The following is a 20794-nucleotide window of genomic DNA, read 5'->3' on the forward strand; positions in this document are numbered from 1 at the left end:
TTTACATAAATACATTGCAATGAATCACCTTTGAGTAATTTTATGGAAAATACCACTGAATAATCGATATATTTTAGTACAGCAGAGAAACAACCGATACTCTCTTCTTGATCTAGACACAACCATAACCAACCGATGCATGAATTATCTAACCAAGTTCAGCTATTAATTCCCTCATACCTAAACTATACCAATAGGATATACAACTGTTACACTTAGAGCACAAGTAGAGGAAAAGGAAAAAGAATTCATGAAGCCTGGCAGCACATCTTATTCTTAGGGATCTCTTGTGCTGGACCAGGGACGACAATCTTCTTCCCTGAAAGAGCAGGACCTGGAAGACCGTTAATGTTCTTTTGAGGGTCGGCAGGGAGGTTCTTCTTGTTGACAATGTTGAAGATCTCAGTTAGAACAGTCTGGAAAGCGGCCTCAACGTTGGTGGCTTGCAGTGCCGATGTTTCGAGGAAAAAGAGGTTCTCCTTCTCAGCAAACTCTTTGGCATCTTCGGTGCTTACAGCTCTCTGATCCTCGAGGTCAGTCTTGTTGCCAATCAGCATGATCACAATATTCTTGTCAGCATGGCCACGCAGCTCATCCAGCCACCTAGATATGTGGTCGAAGGTCTGACGCTTTGTTATGTCATAGACCAGCAATGCACCAACAGCTCCACGGTAGTATGCACTTGTGACAGCCCTATACCTACGGCCATCAAAACCATCAGCAACCCTTGTTATGCACTAGATTAGAAGAGAGTCAGGACAATAAAAAGGAACCACAAATATGACAAAGACAACAGATCCAACAATGTTAAAGAAAATGTCAAAATTTATTGATGCAAACAACAGAGGGAAGTACTGGTTAATCTTTAGTAACGGTCACCAACACAGTTAAAGAAGCTTACTTATAATTCTCTACCATAAGCAAATAGCAATCAGACTATCTCACTTATGATTCTCCTCTATATGCCAATGGCAATCTTTAGCACCAATACAGGAGAGTCTTCTCCAACAGATACATCCTTAAGCATATTCCAAAACCTTCCTCAGTCTCAGATGGCACCAAAAAACAGTAACAAGGAAATGGAAATAAAAAATTCTGAGCTAAGAAATGTAAACATGGGAAGTGGTTCAGGACGGGTCCTCTCAAAATATACTTGCTAACAATAACAATGTTACCATCAATCACATATTATGCGCTTCCAGTTTCTCATAATTACACTATCAAGTTGCAAACGTAACCACACTGAGGTGTTGAAACCTAAGAAGAGCAGAAAGATGTCCGATTGAAGTACAATTCATTGAAGCATCAATTTTTGACGAAGAGAGTCCACATTTCCCAAATTCATTAGGAGAAAAGACAAAAGACTGCAAAGAGAAGCAGATATGCATTTTTACCAACAAGTATAATATGTTGACAAACAATACTGCACTGGTGTCACAAGTGCCTCCTATCTATGTGTGATCTAGGGAGGAAACATATATGCACCCATATCCATATTTTTGGGGATGCCGTTTCCACAACCTAAACCAAGACCTCTTGAAAGCAAGGGAGAAGAATTATTATTGCACCATGTCACACACTCTATATAACTAAATTGAACTTTGGAATGAGCTTCAGGCCATATCTATGTTGACATATCCCAGAGAGAAAATATTGTCATAGATATCCATTTTTTTGCAATAAAGTGTACCTCTCATTGATATCCTTCACATTATTGAGGCTTATTAGCTCCATAAAACAATGACTGCTATTGCTTGAAGAACAGCAACCACAAGAGCAAGTATTTAATCCTCACTATTTAAGACCAGATATTTGGATCCTTAGTAGCAACTGGAAAATCTTGAGGTAGAGAAAACGAATAGAGTTGCATTCAAGACATTTAAAGAAAGGATTAGTAGCTCTAATCCTGCATCTTAAATTAATTCTAGTTAAACATCCCCATAATCTCTACTTCCACAAGTCACTATCATTTCAATAAATTTATCCTTCAAAACCATTCATCTCTGTGCATCAACATCCACTCCTCTACTATAATTCTTCATAAATATAAAATATTTGAAATACTCAATGACCTTCCATAGTATCACAGACATAGCACCTATAAGGACACAGGAATGCAACACGAGCACAGATCCAAACACGCAACTAATCGAGGACACAAACACTCTCATGGATCTCTCATTAGCTCTCCAAACACCACCACACTAGATCCACCGTAAGAAAACAATAAATCCAAGCACAGATCAAGGAGAAGAACGAGAACGAGAACGAGAATGTAGGGTTAGGGTTTTGCGCACCTCTCTTGGCCGGCGGTGTCCCAGATCTGGGCCTTGACGCTCTTGTGCTCGATGACGAGGGTGCGGGTCTGGAACTCGACCCCAATGGTGGCCTTGGAGTCGAGGCTGAACTCGTTGCGTGCGAACCGGGCCAGGATCTGTGACTTCCCCACCGCCGAGTCGCCGATGAGCACCACCTTGAACACGTAGTCAATCTTGTCCCCTGCCGCCATCCTCCGGTGACCGACAGCACCGGACGCAGCAAAGTAGCGAGAGGCACGGGATAGAGTCGAGCTAAGGAAGAAGACGGTAACGGGGGAGTGAGGATCTAGATTCTGCTATAGTAGAACTGATGAGCGACCGGATAAGGTCGTGTCTTAAAAAGAGCCGGGGAGGACGAAAATGCCCTCTCGCCTTCCAATCGAAGATTTGTCGAGGGACGAGGGGTACCGTATACTGTTGTTAATTTGTTATCGGCTCCGGGATCCGGCGAAATGAGGGGTGTTTTCGTAAATTGGTTGCTTAAGCGAGTTGTCACCGGACATGATCTGAAATAGAAACGCCACCCTATACACTACCGACTAGTGGGCGATATGTCGCATTTGAATCCAAAGGTCATAATGCAAATTAAATGTTTGTTAATTTAGCTGCGATTAGAATGCTTGGTGCATCATGATACACCAACAATTAGCAAATCGATTCCACCGAACGGATTAATAGGGTCCAACTACTAGAAGTCCGGGAGAAATCGAGTTAGATTAGATCTGATTCGATTGGATTTCATATATAATAGAGATATAAAAAACTGTTTTTGTATTTTGTTATGAATTTAGAATCTATTGCGTTATAGATTTCAAATAGTTATATCATATGTTTTTATGGATTTAGATAATGAATACTGATGTATCTGACCCTTTTCACTCGTAACCAGAGCCCAGAGGAGATAAGTCGAAGAACAAGAGGGGCCAGCTCTTCGACCCAGTATGGTTTTAAGCTTCCCTTGGGCCTGGCCCCAGTTTCCATGCACATTAGATCTAATTTTCAAGAATAAAAGTTTGAAATGTTTTATGTTTTGCTTCTAGTCACGTTGCGAGCGTTTCCATGACTCGATATTAGCTTTCTCTAAGACACTTTGACTCCACTAATAGTTTTAGCTAATATAGTAAATTATATAATCTAAGTTTTAAATCATGTTAACCACTGAACTATTATTTCAAATTAAACACCACCGAGATTTGCTAGTAATCGTGCTGGCAAGCTACTGCTTTAAGCTAACTGCAAATTAGTACAGTCGATCTTGATCATAATGGTTGCTGCCAATGCCAAATAATTACTAAAACAATGGGGGAAGGAAGTATACAGAGATGTACAAATCCACTACAATACATTGATCATTTCTATCTAAGCAAATGTAAATTTTTAAGAAGCAGGTAAAAAGTTCGCCACTGGATAACTTAGTAGTAAAGCTTAGGATACAAACCTATTGAGCATTTAACTCGACAGATTAAAAGACATATAAAGGTACCCAGATACCCTAAGCAGCCGATATCTTTTGTTGTGGAAGGACAAGAACTCAGATCCGTGGTGTACTTACTCATACATACACTAATACACATAATCCAGGACAAAAGTAGAAAACTACATCTCCAGCACATATGAGCTTTATCATATAATTTATAACACCACCCCCATCAACAAATGAAGCAAACAATAAGATATATTTCTGACTTCTGACACTCCTCTTATCACCTTAGAAAGACAAGGAAGGTAATGAGTTCAATTGGTTGGGCAGAGTCGACCGGATCCTCCTCTTCCTCAGCCTCTCCGCGATGATAAAGGCCAGCTCCAGTGACTGAGAGGCATTAAGTCTTGGGTCACAGTGGGTGTGGTAGCGGGAGCCCAGGTCATCGAAGGTGACGGTCCGAGACCCACCGATGCACTCGGTCACGTTCTGCCCAGTCATCTCAAGATGCACACCACCGGGGTGGCTTCCTTCTTGCTCATGGACATCGAAGAAGGCTCTTACCTCGGCCTGTTAAAGAACAATATCATTAGTCGTTAGATAATCAAAGCAAACAATACCAATTCTTAAGGTGTATGTCCCATAGTTGAGCATAAAATACTAATTTAGGTATATAAGAAGCATAACACCCATTCAAGAAGTCCTACTGAACAAGTATGACTCCCATCCCAAAATTTTCCAGTAAAAAAAGTAGCACTTCAATATATAATACGGGCCCCAGTGTTTCTATGTTAAACAAATAAGAGCTTAGAATATAATATGAGCCCTAATATGTCATGTCTAACTAATATTGCATTAGTAATTTATAAATTGTCATGCAGATTCGAGGAAGATGCCACTATGTTTCTTATAACAAATCCTAATCAGTTTTATAAGAACGAGATGCGCTAGCATCAAGCAAATATTCAATAAATATATAACTCTGACCGTCAAAACTTTTTTAGCTTACTGAAATTAGGAACCACCTTCCTTCCAAACAACCTTTTAATTAATAAAAGCCTTCAGTGTGGTGGGCATTAACTCAGAGAAGAGGATGACATAAGTTTTAACAGGACAAGAAAACCCAAAGAAGCACCAACTTATTGTATTCCAAAAGAAACTATAACAATTTAGAGCAGGTTGGATATTATATGGTATATTACCTCAATAAACCATCAAGCCTAAGCAATTCCAATTTTATGGTAGAGCACTCAAAGTAAGCCCCACCAGTTTCAGGCCTGAGGTTTGGTAATTGTGGGCCATAGCCACGATTAACTAGGATCATCAATTTTGAGCATATATGGACTGGTGGACCCATCAATTATTCCATCCAAACACTAATTGGTCCGGTACAGAGAGGGATGAATTATTTTGACAACAACCTACCAACAACCACTGCCATTTCCACATTTTTGTGAGTATGACTGGAGTGGACTTCAGAATTCCATGGAACTACAGAGAGTTGTACCTTAAACAAGAGTCCCCTTGTTTCCTACTAGATTTTAGTTTAATTCTACTAAGTTAACATGAATGCATTATAAGAACGATGCACAAATAGTCTAAAGAATTTTTCTGACCCATCACATAGACTAAACTAGTAATGTTACATAATTAAGGTAAAGTGCAGAGAAGGGAAAAATGCCATACCAGGATGGAGTCGAAAGGGCGAGTCTTTAGACCGCAGGGTGCCTTAATGGTGTTCCCATGCATGGGGTCACTGACCCAGGTAACAATCTGGCCCGCTCCACGGACGGCCCTGATGAGATGCGGCAGCTTCACTCTCATGTTCTCAGCCCCCATCCTCGCAATTATAGTAATCCTTCCAGGCTTGTTCTTGGGGTTTAGTATCTCTATCAGCTTCACCAATTCCTTTGGGTCCATCTTATCGCTCACCTGCACAAACCAACCATCGAAACAAATTCAGCATTAACACCAAGGGTTTTCTTTATAAATATACATCTTGTAATTTTCTTTTCCAAATACATATCGGCTAAACTTGCTATTTAGAATGTATTCGTCTAAGAATGCGGTATCAACGTGTACAATTCAAATCTCTAATACTTTGAATGGATCTCTCAGAATACTTATGACTAACCAGCACGTCAAAAACTTCAACAATTCATAAAGAAAAAGAAAAGGATATTATGCAATTCATTTTAAAAGTAGATTATCAGTGAATGCATTGTATCTTTTCCTATTAAGCAATCGAGGTTAGAATAGCATACTAGCATGCAAACACAAGAAATCTTAATTTTAATCCAGGTGCATAAATTTGTGCTAGTTTTGGGGGGTATTGTGCCAATTTTACCTTGATGCCAAGTGGATTGGCGACTCCACGGAGGAATTCAACATGGGCTCCATCGAGCTGGCGAGTGCGCTCCCCAACCCAAATGAAATGAGCAGAGCAGTCGTAGAAGAGCCCAGAGGTGGAATCCTCACGTGTGAGGGATTGCTCGTAGGGAAGAAGAAGGCACTCGTGCGAGGTCCAGAACTCGGTCGTCGTCATGATCGGGTGGTCCACCGTCAACCCCGCCGCCGCCATGAACCCTAGCGCCTCGTCCACACGATGCGCCAATTCACGATACCTAAAAATACGAAACCGAAACCATTAAAACCTTATCAAATCTGAACTGGATCAAAAAATGAAGCGCTAGATCGTGCGGCTCACCTGTCTCCTTGCTCGCTGTGCTGCGTGAAGTCGAGATTCCACTGCGTCACGCGCTGCATGGCGGCGTAGCCTCCAGTGGCGAACGCACGGAGGAGATTGAGCGTGGCGGCGGATTGGCAATACGCGCGGATCATGCGTTGGGGATCAGGCACCCTAGATTTCTCATCGAAAGCGTCACCGTTGACGTTGTCTCCTCTGTAGCTCGGAAGCTTGACCCCATTCTTCTCCTCGAAGGAATCGGATCTAGGTTTCGCGAACTGCCCCGCCATTCTCCCCACCTGATCCAGATCAGACAGTCAGCAACTCAGATCTGAAATGGAGTTTAACATATCTAGCTATAGGGTAAGTGTTCCGTACCTTGACGACGGGCATCTGGCCGCCGAACATGAGGACGACGCCCATCTGGAGGAGGATACGGAAGGTGTCTCGGATGTTGTTGGCGTTGAACTCTTTGAAGCTCTCCGCGCAGTCGCCGCCCTGGAGGAGGAAGGCTTTCCCGACGGCAGCGTCGGCCAGGCGCTCTTCTAGGCTCCTAGCCTCGCCGGCGAAGACGATCGGCGGGAAGCTCTCGATCGTCTTCAGCACCGATTCCAGGTCCTTCTTATCCGGGTACTCCGGGAGCTGCAAGGCCTTCTTCGATCGCCAGCTGTCCACAGTCCACCTTCCCGGGGTCGATATCGTCGGCGCCGGCTTGTCGGCGACGACGGGGTTCTTCGCCGGATCTGCGGCGTGGACGGCGGAAATGGGACGGACGGCGGCGGAGAGGCGGGGTTTGATGGGGAGGAGAGCGGCGCCGCCTCCGGAGATGGTGGAGGCTGAGGAGAGGTGTTGGTGGGGTTGGATGGAGAGAGGAGAGTTGGTGGCGAGGGCCATTGCTTTCTCTCTCTAGATCCTTCTTCTTCTTGTGGTTATAAGAGACAATGAGAAAGATTAGAGATTGCCCCTGAGAAGGGTAGAGAGAGAACGGGAGGGGGATTTATAGAGGTGAATGGGATGAAGAGGAGGAAAGCGGAGGGGGGTTGGTGGCGTGGTAGTTGGAGAGAACGAAAGGAGGGGTGTTTCGGGTATAATGGGGAAAAGATTTAGGAGAGAGACGCTAATTAAGGGAGTTAAATAGCTAAATCTTCGATTATAATTTATTACCTAATGAAGATTAATGGAGGCTTATTAGAGATCGGCTTGGAGTCGAGTTGCAAGCCGTTTCGTAAATTATACTCTTTAGGCTTTACCTCATCTAGTAGTCGAGTCGAGTAGGTCCGTAGGTGAGAGCACTAAACATAAATAAATATTATAATAATAATATTAAGAGTAGGTAAGAGCACGTGTTAAACATGTGCGTTAGAGGGTTGGTGCGACTCGTGGCTGCATTATTCTACGGTTCTACCTCAAATACACACACACACACACAAAAACCATCACATTTAATAAAATAATCCCCAATCAAGTTGACAGCCTCTCTTACGATGACATTAGTGGCTTAGTAGCATATCCTGGATATCAGTTTCCTGTCATTATAGATAAAGCTTGCCGATTAAATTTCAGCTACTGTGAGTCACAATGCTAATAAGGTTAGAATATTTTGGTTCATATTAGATTTTTTTTTTTTAAAAAAAAGACCTCACATGTAACTCCTGAATTTTTCAAAGGAAACTAAATAATAGAGCTAGGAAACCTAAAGATGTTAGAGTTTACTAAAATTTGAACAAACTAATAGTGATTTAGGTCTAAATTTAGCTAATCTAATTTAGGTCTAAAGTTAATTACCGACTCGAGCAAACCAAACATTGACCAAGACTTTTCAAAGAAACGTTGCAACTACCATCCTCTATTCCATCTACTCCAGGTCAAAGTAGTACAACAAAATTTGTCTCTTTACCAAACTCAAAACGAGATTATTTTGACTACGAATTCCGAGTAGCAAACTGTAGATAAAGCCAAAGCCAAGCCGAGCGGAGCCGAATAGTTGGAAATCCATCCACGTAGGCGGCCACTGGACCGTATGGCCGCGTCGTCGCTTCGTAGTTCGCACCTACTTCCTCCTGGCGTTTCAGCTGCGGAGGTGCAAACAGCATTCACCGATCCATATTTGCAAATCATAACCCGCAATTTAGCCTAATTGCAGATCGGCCCTTCTTGTTTATATATTGCTTGTTTCCTCCACCTTACCAGCTTTTAATATAAGAAAAGGAGGGAGGTTTTGGCAAAATGACATCCAATTTTGGGTAGGTTTAGGTTGTTAGCCTACAACTCCAGAAGAAGTAGACAGCCGCGCCACGTGATGAGTGATGGTAAACGCTGTTTGATACGGGAGAGCTGCTCCTGACCATAAGGTTTCAATTACATTTCGGCGCACTGTCCCGTTGTGCGTAGATACACTGCCACGTTTCCGGTGTAGGACAGAATCATTTCGCGAATATTCGCGCACAAAGATTCCCACGTGTCGCGTGACACCAAATAGATAGCTCACTACTCGAATCTTAATCCACGTGGGCCGGGTAATCCTTTTACTTAGGCCCAAACCCGACCCGATAAAGTTTCGGATCTCATCTTGTAATCTCTATTTGATCCATGATCCCAGTCAATATGGATTCGCTTCAATTAATGTTACTTATGGGCCGGCCCATAACCTAAATTCCTATAGATGAATATAAGACTCTAAAATTTATATACTGATTCCATTGGTTAATCTAGCCCATCCAGCTATAGGAGTTTAATAGGAATGGTCGGTGATGGGGTGAAATCTAGGTCATATAAATTAAAAATTGGATTCATACCAAACCGACCTTAGCTCAGTTGGTAGAGCGGAGGACTGTAGTTTGGATGCAACCATCAGTAATCCTTAGGTCGCTGGTTCGAATCCGGCAGGTCGGATTTCTATTTTAATTAGTTCCATATTTTTTATGCTGTTTAAATATATATATATATATATATATATATATATATATTTCAAATACTTCTTGAATTGAGTAATGCAACCTGGAATTAAAATTGAATAAAGAAACTGATCATCAAATCCAACACATCTCATTTGAAGCCCTACTAATTTAAAACACTTAAAATTGTTATAAAGCAATCATTCACGCATTTCTCATATTGCTTCAATGCATCCACATGCTAGGAGTAAAACTGTTGCAAATTAATCAGGATCCTGAAAGCATTTCCTCAATATCAACTTACAATTGAAGAGCATTACACCATCTCATTGGCTCACACTAAAAGAGGAGCAAATAGCATGATATCATAATATTCAACTATACTTCTTGCTCCCTCCAAAGCCATTATTCAGACTACTCAATCCTCATTAAATACCAGAAGAATATCAATTGCGTCTCTCAAGGAGAAGCAAATTCAATCTTGAGAACATACATGAACACTTGACAATTGTTAATAGTTTATTGCAAACGTTGCACAAATGTGCACATTTTATTTCTAGAACTTGCAGCTTTCAGAAATCCAGAAATTTTCGCTTTTATTTCCTTCCAGAGGTTGAGTTTTGGTGTTTGTTCTTTGATCTGTACCTGCTACTCTTTTGCCCAGAGCCACTGCCCAATCCCCTGTGGCTACTTACCTCCCCAACCCTGCTCTTCGCAGAGCTTGTGCTAGCGCTCACTCGACGAACTGATTTCTTCCGAGAGCTCCACCTGCTGTTACCCAGTGCAGCCTTAGCGACATCGTTGGTGGCCACCTCCCTTGCTCTCTGTGGCTTGATCGGTTGCTTGTTTAGATAGGCTAGTTGCGGGAGGAGGCCCAAGACTGCCTTCCGGAGCTGATCATCACCAATGTTGCTCTGGATTGGGTTTCCAAGCAGGTTGAGGGCCAAGAGTGAGTTGTAGTTGGCAACAAGTTGTCCCAGGGCCTTGGCTGTGATAATTTTGTTGAAGCTTAGGTCTAATATTGTCAGCTTTAGAAGCCTGTGCAACCCCTCCACATCACTAATTTTGTTCCCAGAGAGATACAGTTCTTTGATCCCAGTGCAGTTTGATAGTCCTGAAATCACAAAATATCAGTTATGCCAATTATACTTGATTTTAAGTATTGCCAAAAAGAAAAGGCTTACATCTTACATCTCAGTAGAATGATACTATTGCATAGCTACTCATTTAGTCGACTTAAAGTAAGGCACCCACGAACTCACTCATAGCTGCATAAATAGATCTGCCAAGCTAACGATAGTGTCATTTTCCAAATGCTAATGTACTATATCATGGTACTTGAATTATGGAATCACAATCCGTAGTATTGCTGGTGCTCAAAATTCAATAAGATACAGTGGAGTAGAACACCTAGTTCACCATTGGAAGATATATCATTAAAGAATGTGAGTCATGCTTGGACACTAGAAGGTGCTTTTCAGTAACTGACAGAGGTCCATGTTAGGTCCATGTGGATGTACACTCCATCCTGGACCACAGATTTCAGGGAGCAATTAACAGCCTAAAAGCATCAAATATCTCAATAAATTTTCTGTTTTGTTTTTCCTTGCAAGGGGAATTTTGGAAGGCAGACCAACAAAACTATTTTTGCGGAATGATCTAAAGAGAATTACTATCGCCAGATTCTTTTGTAATGTTATAAATCACCACCATCAGAAGTGCAAAAACAATCACTATGCAAATTTAGCAGCACATGGAACGAGCAAAATGTAAGCAAGATGACATGATGAGAAGAGCTTACCTTGTCCGATTCTTGAAATTCTGTTATAGCTGAGATTAAGAATTCGCAACCTTGTCAGTTCCCTAAGTCCCTCAATGGTAGCAATTTTATTCCTGGACAAGTCTAGAGTGTGCAGACTCTTTGGCAATGATCCTGGTGATATGTGAACTGCAGGAAGTGCAAAGACTTTAAACAACCATACATAAAGGATATGTAAGGAGATTCATCATCAGACTATACCTATAAAGTTGCTGGATAAATTAACAGCACGAAGGCTGGAGAAAGCCGAAATGGTAGGTATAATCTTCAAGCCCATGCCTGAGATATGAGCTACAGAGGAGAAGGTATTCAAAGATTGGATGATGTTATTAGCTTGGGCAATTTCTTCAAATGCATGCCGCACACTTTGGGATGGATTCTTCCCAGATGAGCCCCAATACTCGGCAGAATTTGGGCAAACAATAGTCCCTGCAGCTTCCTCATCACCATTCTCATTGCCTTCATTATCATCTGGGAAGAAAGAGCCATCCTCAATACTATTCACCCAAGCATTTACTCTATCTAAAGAAGATGATTCTGCCGAGAAAGCAAACCACTGGTTCTGTGTTTCCTCCATTACCTTCTTGTTCTTCTTATCAACTGGAGGGCTTGCCTCAAATGTATCAGTAGCATACCCATCTTTTGGGTTGGCAACATCATGGGCCACTATGAATGTCTGTGGCTTAGATGTTGAAGGCTTGTGCAGATTTCTGTGACTCCACAGGAAAAGCTTCCACCAAAGCTTCCTGCTCCTTGATGGAAGAACTTGACTTGAAGACCTCTTCTTCAGCATAACACGGTCTGCACTGAACGAGGTCATTGCTGATAAGGGGCTGCCCTGAATGCAATTTGGAGCCCCCTTTGCAAAATTTCCTGATAAATTCTGGAGATCATAGTATGAACTAGCCCTTTTAGGTGATTCAAGCAACCTACTAACTCTCCTCGTCTCGATATTGGAACACGAACGCTTTAGGCTAGGAGTATCCCAGAAGGTCGTCTTCTGTCCCACACCTGGATCACTAACATGCCCACTCCTGATCATCAACTCCAAGGACATTGTTTCATCTCTCTCGGACTTTACCTCCACCCTATCACTGTTCTCCCCTGGGACTGATCCAATTGAATCGTGAGAATGAGAATTCAATTCTACTGCAACTTCGGCTCGTGCTTGGAGATCAAAGTCGGAATAATTTCTACTCATCGATAATATATCATCCTGCTCATCTCCCCCCTCATAAGCTGCCTCACCTCCTGTTTTTGTTCTCACTGGGGTTGCATCTCCTATTACTTTCATATTATGCAAGAAACTTTTTTCTTCATTACCAAATGGCACCGATTCATCATGTACAGATATCTCCTTCTTGTATTTATCAAAGAATTGGACGACAAATTCTTCTGGCTTCACACGCAGATCCCCATTGCCCTTCTCATTTTTAGCATCCAAAGCTTTGGGCGTGTCCTATAGACAAAAACAATAACCCAAATAAGACAAAGATCTCTGCTATACTTGATTCACCGCAGTGATCTAAAAAGAAGCTAAAAGAAAGGAACCGAATGGCTGCTCACCTTGGATTTCTTCTTCCTCGGAACAAGAAAAGCTGAGAAGCAGCTGATCCTTGCCATCTCGGAATATAGATACAACCACAAGCCAGACAAAGAACACAAGATCTAAAAGGATCCTGATGCTTATCTTCTCTAGAAGGTTCCCAAGTGAAACTACTACCAATACTGAATAGAACAAACAAGCGTGCTCAAGGCCAAAGGAGATATATGGAGAATTACATATGCAAAATCTATATCAAATGATTTTTCACAGGTCAGCCATTGTCGAAAGGAGATCCTTTGACAATAATGCAGGGGAACCAAAGCAGTAGAAGAGCAGACGGTGGAATGAAACAGCAAGGATAATTCTTATCCTCCTGAACCCACACCTTTCTCAAGGTGCGAGGAGATGGGTTCCCAGGGACGGCCAGAGTGATCGGAAAAAGGCTTTGATGTCAGCGGGAATCCTGAAGCGAATCCGTCTCGATTACAACCCCTGCCAAGATTGCAACTTTTAGATCTTAGAGAGCCCAAATCCACAATTTGCAATATAAAAAAGCAGTCCCTTTAGCATCTAATTCTAGCTCTGGAAGAGAAGAAGCTTTCAAAGTCAATCGTGGGAACATAAACATTCATGTTTCCAACTTATAGTCAAAATTAGAAGGTGCCCAAGAAGAATCGAGTAACTTGTTTGATTCTTGCTTCTTTTTTTTTATAGAAAAACAAAAGGAAGCTTGAACTACGAAGAAGTCGATAACGGAAAGGTTCTGTTTCTGGTCCGATCCCATTAAAACATCATTGCTTGCATTCCTGATCTCAAAGAGAGGAGAGAAGATAAAGCTAAAGAAATCGCCTGGAGTTGAAGAAAGCCATATAAAAAGGAATCACACAGGACTAACGACGAATAAATAGCTCCCAAAGGCCCAAGCATTGAAAGATCCCCAGCAGCCTTTTTTTCTTATTCCTAATCCCAAGATGTCACACAAAGAAGAAAACCAACATTCTAATCTCAATTTTGCTCATGAAACGGAAGAAATCCTCACCTTTATGCTTCTTCACGAATCCCCTTCATCTCCATAACAAAACCCAAATAGGAAAACAAAAAGAACCCAGTAAAATGGTTACAGAAAGGAACCGATTTCCTCCTCTTCTCCTGTCAGCATTCGACAAGAACAGGCGACCAAATGCTTTCGACCAATGCTTACGAACTACAACGCCATCTTGGGAAGAATTACCTGCCAAGCCAGCCAAGCCCGTGCCAGATTTAGAGAGAGAGAGAGAGAGAGAGAGAGAGAGAGAGAGAGAGAGAAGCGGTCGAAGAGGAAAACTTGAAGACGCCCTTGACACGCGGATGGCTTCGTTTATAGCAGAGACAGAATAATAATTACATTGGTTGGTAAGTTTTGACCCAAACCATGCAGACAAAAAAAGAAATACTTTATTACAAATTAGATTCACATCATAGATCATAAACGAGTTGACGTCTCAACACTGTAGTCAATCCATGCGATCCACCGTTCACTATCTATTCCATCTCCCCTCTCACTATCCATTGATCATGAAATACTTATGCCGGTAATATATATATATATAGAATATGTTGTTGGTGCATTATTAGCAAAGACTTTTATACTATGTTACTTTCACCGTGATTGAGAGGAATAGTAGTTCCAAAGTTTCTCATTATAAAGTTCGGACCAGATGCCAAGTATCTATCCTTCATGGCTGCAGTTTTCCACTTGCTAGGTCGGCAAAACCCTTCTTCCTTCTTCCTTCTTCCTTCTTCTTGCCGCTATCTGTGGGCCTTATTCTTCACGGGCTCCCAGTTATTCTGACCACTTATCCGACTCTGCGGGTTACTGCGGCGGAGTTATTCCACATGGCTGGCGTAACATCCGCAGAAGAAAGCAGACATTTATATATAAAAAACCATTATAATGCTACTTTGCTTCTATTTATTACTTAATAAATATTAAAGTGATGTAGTAATAAAAGGTAAAAGTAATTTTTGTTTATAATAACTTTTAGAATAAAAAGTATCAACATTCTTAACTTTCGAGATAAAAACATAATACCGCATCTCAAAATATTTATGGAGCTAGTGATAGCAAAATAAAGTTTAGAGGGATTAAATAATTTTAGTTCTAGTAGGGTTGGACTTGGACCCCACCACGTAAACTCTCCAGAAAGTTCCATTCTTAAAATCTAAAGCCGAGTAGCGAGATATGGCGTGAGATTTCCTCGTCGCCATCTCACATTGCTGCTAAGCGCTGATGGATTAATCGGCGTTCGAGTTATATATTTAATAAATTTGTTATTAAATATTATATGCATATAATTTAAATAGGTTGTCAAAAGGCTAACCCTTTTATCTTAATTTATAATTTGCCTACGGACCTGTGAAGTTGTGATCTATTGAAAAAAAAGTGAGTAGAGAAATTGTACTAAGATATAGACATATCTTTTAGTTTTGTTGTTATTGGTATTGTGGTTTAGAATAACTAATAGAGGATTGCACCAAAGATGTATCATAACTAATTCGTGGATGAGAACAAATGCACAAGTAATTCAGATTCTTTTGATGACCCAAGAGTTTTTTTTTTTCTTAAAGAAAGTCTGTAGATCATATCATTCATTTTAATATACCGATTACAAGTTGATACAAAAAATAATAAGGGAAAATTTGATAGCAGCTCTAGAATACTACAAAACTGAACAACAATTAACACATGTATCATAATAAGAACTCAAACACAATAAAAACGGAGGAGATAGAGCAAAGCTCTAATAGCAAGTCTCTCGCTTGGCCAACTGGCAGCATTACAGGTAGAACAACATGAGTCTTGAGAAGCTAAGCATCCAACTAAAAAGCAAGCTTCGATGGGATACATGCACGCCAGTGATGAAGTCTGATGAATTTAACGAAACACCTGTAAACACCATTTAGGTAGACATGTGAATCCAAGAACATAGAAGAGCAAGTATATGCTGCCTATTACATCCCATTGCATCCACACAGATTTAATTAAAAAAAATAGATGGCCCAAAATATGAAGAAACTGGGCAGATGCTAGCTTTAACGGTGATGAAAGCTAAGCGAGGCGAGTCCACACGTAGCGACAGAGACCGAGGTGAGACAAGGTGAGGCAAGGCCCAGTAATGGATGTTGAGGCGAAGCAAGGCGATGACACAACGTCGGAGGCTGAGGCAACACGGTGTGAGGAGCTAGCGCATGACGAAGGATGCCGTGAAACGTGGCAAGGCACAACGATGGAGGTCAAGGCGAGGCGCTACGACAGAGATAGCAAGGAACGAACGAGTAGAGAGCAGGGCTAGATAGATCCACAATCTTCAACTCCGACCGTGGTGACTTAGAGGTCGAGGAGAGAATCAGATGGGTACCACGGTGCTTAGACAACGACTATGCCAATAGCAGCGTGGATGAGGGGTAGCAAGGAAAACCCTCTCCCATCCACCTAGCCCTTAATGATCCAAGAATTGAGAGACTGTTATCCTAAGTAATGTTAAATAAAAATATCAATGCAATATATTAATCTATTATGAACATCACTAATATAATTATGAGTTTCGTAACTATCATTTTCTTATTAACCACATGAATAAATGCAAATTCATAAAGTATGGAAGTCGTTAGGCCTAAAGATCATATATATATATATGTATATATGCATATGTCTACAACAGTCCTCTATTTTAATATTAAAGAATTGGAAGTTTCCAGGTACTAGAATTGATATATATATAAATACATTATTTCAACAAATTTGTGGCATTAATCAAGGTGATATATATGTAATGCTAATCCGTTGCTCTTTCTAAAATTAGCAATCCCATAAAACAAGAAGCAAAGGTCATCACATATACCAACCAAAGACTAGGTATTAATTGGTTTAGGATGAAAAATATAAAAAATATTTGGGCAATAAAATATCTGCCACGTTGCAACGTGGAAACTAGCAGGGCCGATCATATATAATTAAAATGTGATGATGGTGAGTAGGAATATATTGGAGCATGTCCTTCTCGTATGACATGTTTGACGCTAACATCAAACTTCATGAATAATTGATGGGTACGTATCAACCAACACCAAAATGTGATCCTTGGCGACTTTGAACCACCCTAGAATTTGACTATCAATGGAAAAAGGATATATTGATTCATTAGCCAGTATGACTAGATCAAATGCATCTGGTGATACCACGATGTGAACGATGCGGTCGAGATAGAACGAATCTTTATGTGCAAAAAAAATTACTCTGTGTTAGATTTAGACTAACACCATGAGATATTATATATTTGAAATGACTAAATATTCTTATTTTTAAAATAACTAAAAAGAATGACTTGGTTGATTATATTTTTATAATTTTTTAGTATAGTTAACATAACGCACTAACGGCAGAGTATTTTATGCACGTATTCGTTAAATCATAGAGTTTGACTCGTAAATAGTGTGTAAATTATAATTTTATTAAAATAGAGGGTATTATATGCAAATTTCTCTTAAATTTTAAGTGAGCTACCTCTATTTAAGTGGGCCGGCCGGGCTTGGGCTAAATCTCTTGGGAGAAATCTTTCGCCTAGAGATTCGTGCCGTCCTATGTTTGGAACTCTTTGCCTTGATACTCCCACAAATTGGTAAGGTACTATATATATAAGTACACTGATAGATTTTGGGTTAGTTTTTGGCATAATTAAAGATAGAGCCAAAACGAGTTTGATAAGATGGATTAAGCCATTAACGGAGTCGTCTTACATGCTTACATTTGTAATTTTGTTCAAACTGTTGCATTTCACCATATAACGGTAGGTAGGAATATTAGACAGGAAATAAGTACTATTGATGCTGGTTCCAGTTTCTAGTATGCTTTTTGAAAGAATTTTACTTGTTAATGGCATGCTTGGCGTTGTTCATGTTTATGTTCATCAACAATTGTTCCAATATTCTTGGAAATTTTTATATATAATTCTTTAGGAGATGAATGAGAAAGAGAAGCAACTTGGGTCAAGGAGCATTGAACTCAGCAGTGCTTGGGATTCGAGTTGAGGCATCGCTGACATCCGCATTCAATATCTTTCCAGTGCACCTTATCCTTCACAGCAATTGTTCAGTTGTTAGTGCTCTAGAGAAAGTAATTGGCACTACGTACTCAGCATCCTATTCTTTACCCACTCATGTCCGTTGGAATAAAGGTACCGTTTGCTTCTCTCGATTGGAATAAAGCCTGAAACGGAAGAGAAAGGCCATCCATCGGATTGTGGCTGTGTTTTAGGAGAGAAAGGTGGCAATGGGAAGCAGGAATAGGACTGCGAGGTGCAGTAGATGCGGTGTGCAACTGGTGGTTCCGCCCTTTGCTCGCAGCATCCGATGCGCCGTATGCCGCTCCGTCACCCACGTCGGACGCTCGTCGGACCGTGTCGGAGAAGCGGTGGGGTTCGTCAAGTCCATCCTCGGAAATATCTCAAGCGCCGTCAGTTCTCTCAATCACTCATCGAGCTATGGCGTGCAGTCTTATGGTTATCCGAATCCTCTTCAGTATTTTCCACCAAGCTATCCTCAAGTGCATGGAAATAAGAGGGCTGTTCTCATCGGCATAACCTACACTTCGAGGCGGTATGAGCTCAAGGGGACTGTGAATGATGTGAACTGCATGAGTTACCTGCTATCTGAGAGGTTCGGGTTCCCAAAGGAATGCATCCTCGTTCTCACTGGTATGAAAAATATTCAACTATTACTCTTTAAAAATATAACAATAGTTTTTATATTTTTAAATTCCAACACTTAATTGTGTACAGAGGAGGAACGTGACCAATTCCGAAAGCCGACCAAAACCAACGTACTGGCGGCCATGCGATGGTTGCTTTCTGGGTGCTCCTCACGGGATTCTCTGGTGTTCCACTTCTCCGGACACGGAGCGCAGAAGCTGGATACCAGTGGCGACGAGATAGACGGCTATGACGAGGCCCTCTGCCCTCTAGACTTCGAGACCAACGGCATGATTGTCGATGATGAGGTCAACTCCATCATCGTACGTCCGCTTCCCACGGGTGCCAAGCTCCACGCCATTGTGGACACCTGCCACAGTGGCACCATCCTTGACCTCCCTTATCTTTGCCGCATCTCCAGGTACACGTATTTATCCATATAACAGGACCGATTTTAATGTGAAAACTTCATTCTAGATTCTATGAGAATATAAATGTGGTTCTTCATGCAGTTTTAGCTCAATCTGCAATCCTTTTGATTGTTTCACACGCAAATTTTGGCTAGAATATGCAAGCCAGTTATTTCTATTTGCAGGACAGGATATTGGCAATGGGAGGATCATAGCCCACCAACAGGTGAATACAAAGGCACTAGCGGAGGTCTCGCAATCTTGATCAGTGGTTGTGATGATCATCAAACCTCTGCAGATACTTCTGTGAGTATATATATATATATATGATGCATCCACTTCCTTTTCATTAATACACATAGAAGGCCATAACATAAGCTTCAATATATCCTTTAGTTTCCTTCTTAACTGTCTAGATCGAGCTGTAGTGTGTAGTCTAACTAGAAGATTATAATTCTCAGCAAATGGACTTCCTTTGATATTGCGAAAGAAAGACATTTTTTTCCTCCATATTTGAAAAGTCTAATCGTTTTGATTTGCATGTACTTTTGAAGAAAAAGAAAAACATCTCCTGTTAGTTCATAAGGAACTTTTAACATGCTATTGTTGCTGACTAAAATATTCTTCCTGTCCCTGCCTTTGAGGAAGAGGAAATTGAACACGTATATATTTTAGATGGATCGGGAAAAGAAGAAGAGTATTTGATGTATTTTAGTAAAAGGAAGAAAGTCTCAACCTTAATTGAGCAGTTACTGAAAGCTTTTACATTGTCTAGTCGGGTAGGGGTCAAGAAAAATATAGACAAAATAATTCGACTGTAATTGCTCTGTTCTACAGTTCTACTACATCCTTCCTGTTGCAAAACTTCAACACAACCATTTTAAGTTAACAGAAGATAAATTCAGAGATGTTTCTTTTATCATAGTTTTTGTTCTTTATAGTCTTTATTATTAGGAGAAATAGAAGAAGAAGAAGAAGGAAATTTTTTTTTTTTTTTTTTTTTTTTGATCGCAGTCGTTCAAATTACCACCAGGCTTTCGCTGGTTCTACTTCAACTGGTGCCATGACATACAGTTTTATCCAAGCTATAGAATCTGAACCTGGAACTACTTATGGTCGCTTGCTTACCAACATGAGATCCGCAATCCGTGACACCAACACGAGCATTCACCTCAATGGCCCAATCGCTTCTCTCATCCGAAGGGTTCTCACTTTTCGCACTACACAGGTGAAGCTTGATAAAATTAATCCAGCAGTCCTGATTCCTTGATGCAATTTGAGGTCTTCTATAAGTTTCTTAAGTAATATATATATATATATATATTCAAGTTGAGATTGAGATTAAACTCTACAAGACAGTGCAATGCAACACAGTGAATCAAGATATACAAAATTCTTTATATCATGTTCTTAATAATTGGTGCTAAAAAACTTTAGGTTCTATCTTTTTGTTTTTTTCATGAGAAAATTGATTCCTGACATCAATTTTATTTGGTTTGCAGGAGCCTCAGCTGTCTGCTTCAGAAATGTTCGATATTTATCGGAAACCGCTCCTGTTGTAATATGCTACTAAGTATCACACATCTATGTCATAATATCAGTGAAGATGTTAACCTATTATTGCTTCACTGTTACCTAGCATTGCTGCAACTTGTATAACTACATGTATCACTATCCTAAAATAAGATTTCTTTTAATTTCTCTTTCTCTTCTTGGGCTTTGACATCAGAAATTATCTTGTATTGCCTTCCTTGCTCTTATAACCGGGCTCCAAATTTTCAATATGAGACCAAGTTAAGCTCTAAATTTAGAGTTTGCTACAGTATAACTTTAAGTTCAGAGTTGTAGAATTGTTAATCTAGAGACTATTTGATATATTTTTTTTGGATAATTACTTTGTTAATTTTTAACAATTAAATAAAGAAAATAAAGAGCTCTATCCATAATAATGATAAAGTTAATAAGAGTATATATA

General features: G+C 40.5%; 4 protein-coding genes and 1 non-coding gene across 6 annotated transcripts; 2 read left to right on the plus strand and 3 right to left on the minus strand.

The window, feature by feature from the left end:
* Window positions 1-29: 29 nt before the first annotated feature.
* On the minus strand, window positions 30-2849 carry LOC140786754 (ras-related protein Rab11D-like). The gene is made up of 2 exons (XM_073135382.1): window positions 2298-2849; window positions 30-699 (listed from the first exon to the last, which is right to left on the minus strand). Exons 1-2 carry the CDS (start codon window positions 2507-2509, stop codon window positions 249-251), a joined length of 663 nt encoding a protein of 220 aa, XP_072991483.1. The 5' UTR covers window positions 2510-2849; the 3' UTR covers window positions 30-248.
* An 858-nt stretch (window positions 2850-3707) lies between these two features.
* Window positions 3708-7465, minus strand: LOC140786749 (phospho-2-dehydro-3-deoxyheptonate aldolase 1, chloroplastic-like). The gene is made up of 5 exons (XM_073135376.1): window positions 6803-7465; window positions 6446-6723; window positions 6086-6362; window positions 5425-5670; window positions 3708-4308 (listed from the first exon to the last, which is right to left on the minus strand). The coding sequence occupies exons 1-5, from the start codon at window positions 7316-7318 to the stop codon at window positions 4027-4029; spliced, it is 1599 nt and encodes a 532-aa protein (XP_072991477.1). The 5' UTR covers window positions 7319-7465; the 3' UTR covers window positions 3708-4026.
* A 1758-nt stretch (window positions 7466-9223) lies between these two features.
* On the plus strand, window positions 9224-9316 carry TRNAY-GUA (transfer RNA tyrosine (anticodon GUA)). Its single transcript has 2 exons — window positions 9224-9260; window positions 9281-9316. It is a non-coding gene; the product is annotated as a tRNA-Tyr (tRNA).
* Window positions 9317-9572: 256 nt separating this feature from the next.
* Window positions 9573-14053, minus strand: LOC140785883 (uncharacterized). The gene is made up of 5 exons (XM_073133968.1): window positions 13723-14053; window positions 12704-13175; window positions 11339-12596; window positions 11120-11266; window positions 9573-10432 (listed from the first exon to the last, which is right to left on the minus strand). The coding sequence occupies exons 2-5, from the start codon at window positions 12758-12760 to the stop codon at window positions 9915-9917; spliced, it is 1980 nt and encodes a 659-aa protein (XP_072990069.1). The 5' UTR covers window positions 12761-13175; window positions 13723-14053; the 3' UTR covers window positions 9573-9914.
* Window positions 14054-17564: 3511 nt separating this feature from the next.
* On the plus strand, window positions 17565-20526 carry LOC140787392 (metacaspase-1-like). Of its 2 annotated transcripts, none has more exons than XM_073136288.1 (5): window positions 17565-18415; window positions 18500-18830; window positions 19005-19125; window positions 19853-20047; window positions 20322-20526. In XM_073136288.1, the coding sequence occupies exons 1-5, from the start codon at window positions 17992-17994 to the stop codon at window positions 20379-20381; spliced, it is 1131 nt and encodes a 376-aa protein (XP_072992389.1). In that variant the 5' UTR covers window positions 17565-17991; the 3' UTR covers window positions 20382-20526. The 2 variants fall into 2 exon arrangements, 1 of the variants encoding a protein (XP_072992389.1); XR_012108841.1 differs by having other exon boundaries at window positions 17629-18415; window positions 19834-20047.
* Window positions 20527-20794: the final 268 nt, after the last annotated feature.

The sequence above is a fragment of the Typha latifolia genome, chromosome 4 (assembly GCF_019914945.1).
Source record: "Typha latifolia isolate L0001 chromosome 4, TyphaL0001v2, whole genome shotgun sequence".
Classification (NCBI taxonomy): domain Eukaryota; kingdom Viridiplantae; phylum Streptophyta; class Magnoliopsida; order Poales; family Typhaceae; genus Typha; species Typha latifolia.

Coding starts and splice junctions, on each gene's coding strand:
- LOC140787392 (XM_073136288.1), top strand. CDS start 17,992: ATGGGAAGCAGGAATAGGACTGCGAGGTGCAGTAGATGCGGTGTGCAA. Junction 18,416..18,499: donor ATGCATCCTCGTTCTCACTG/GTATGAAAAATA, acceptor AATTGTGTACAG/AGGAGGAACGTGACCAATTC. Junction 20,048..20,321: donor TCACTTTTCGCACTACACAG/GTGAAGCTTGAT, acceptor TTTGGTTTGCAG/GAGCCTCAGCTGTCTGCTTC.
- LOC140786754 (XM_073135382.1), bottom strand. CDS start 2,509: ATGGCGGCAGGGGACAAGATTGACTACGTGTTCAAGGTGGTGCTCATC. Junction 700..2,297: donor GACACCGCCGGCCAAGAGAG/GTGCGCAAAACC, acceptor TGATGGCCGTAG/GTATAGGGCTGTCACAAGTG.
- LOC140786749 (XM_073135376.1), bottom strand. CDS start 7,318: ATGGCCCTCGCCACCAACTCTCCTCTCTCCATCCAACCCCACCAACAC. Junction 5,671..6,085: donor CCAATCCACTTGGCATCAAG/GTAAAATTGGCA, acceptor TGGTTTGTGCAG/GTGAGCGATAAGATGGACCC. Junction 4,309..5,424: donor GCCCTTTCGACTCCATCCTG/GTATGGCATTTT, acceptor GTTCTTTAACAG/GCCGAGGTAAGAGCCTTCTT.
- LOC140785883 (XM_073133968.1), bottom strand. CDS start 12,760: ATGGCAAGGATCAGCTGCTTCTCAGCTTTTCTTGTTCCGAGGAAGAAG. Junction 12,597..12,703: donor CGAGGAAGAAGAAATCCAAG/GTGAGCAGCCAT, acceptor TTTTGTCTATAG/GACACGCCCAAAGCTTTGGA. Junction 11,267..11,338: donor TTTATCCAGCAACTTTATAG/GTATAGTCTGAT, acceptor CACTTCCTGCAG/TTCACATATCACCAGGATCA.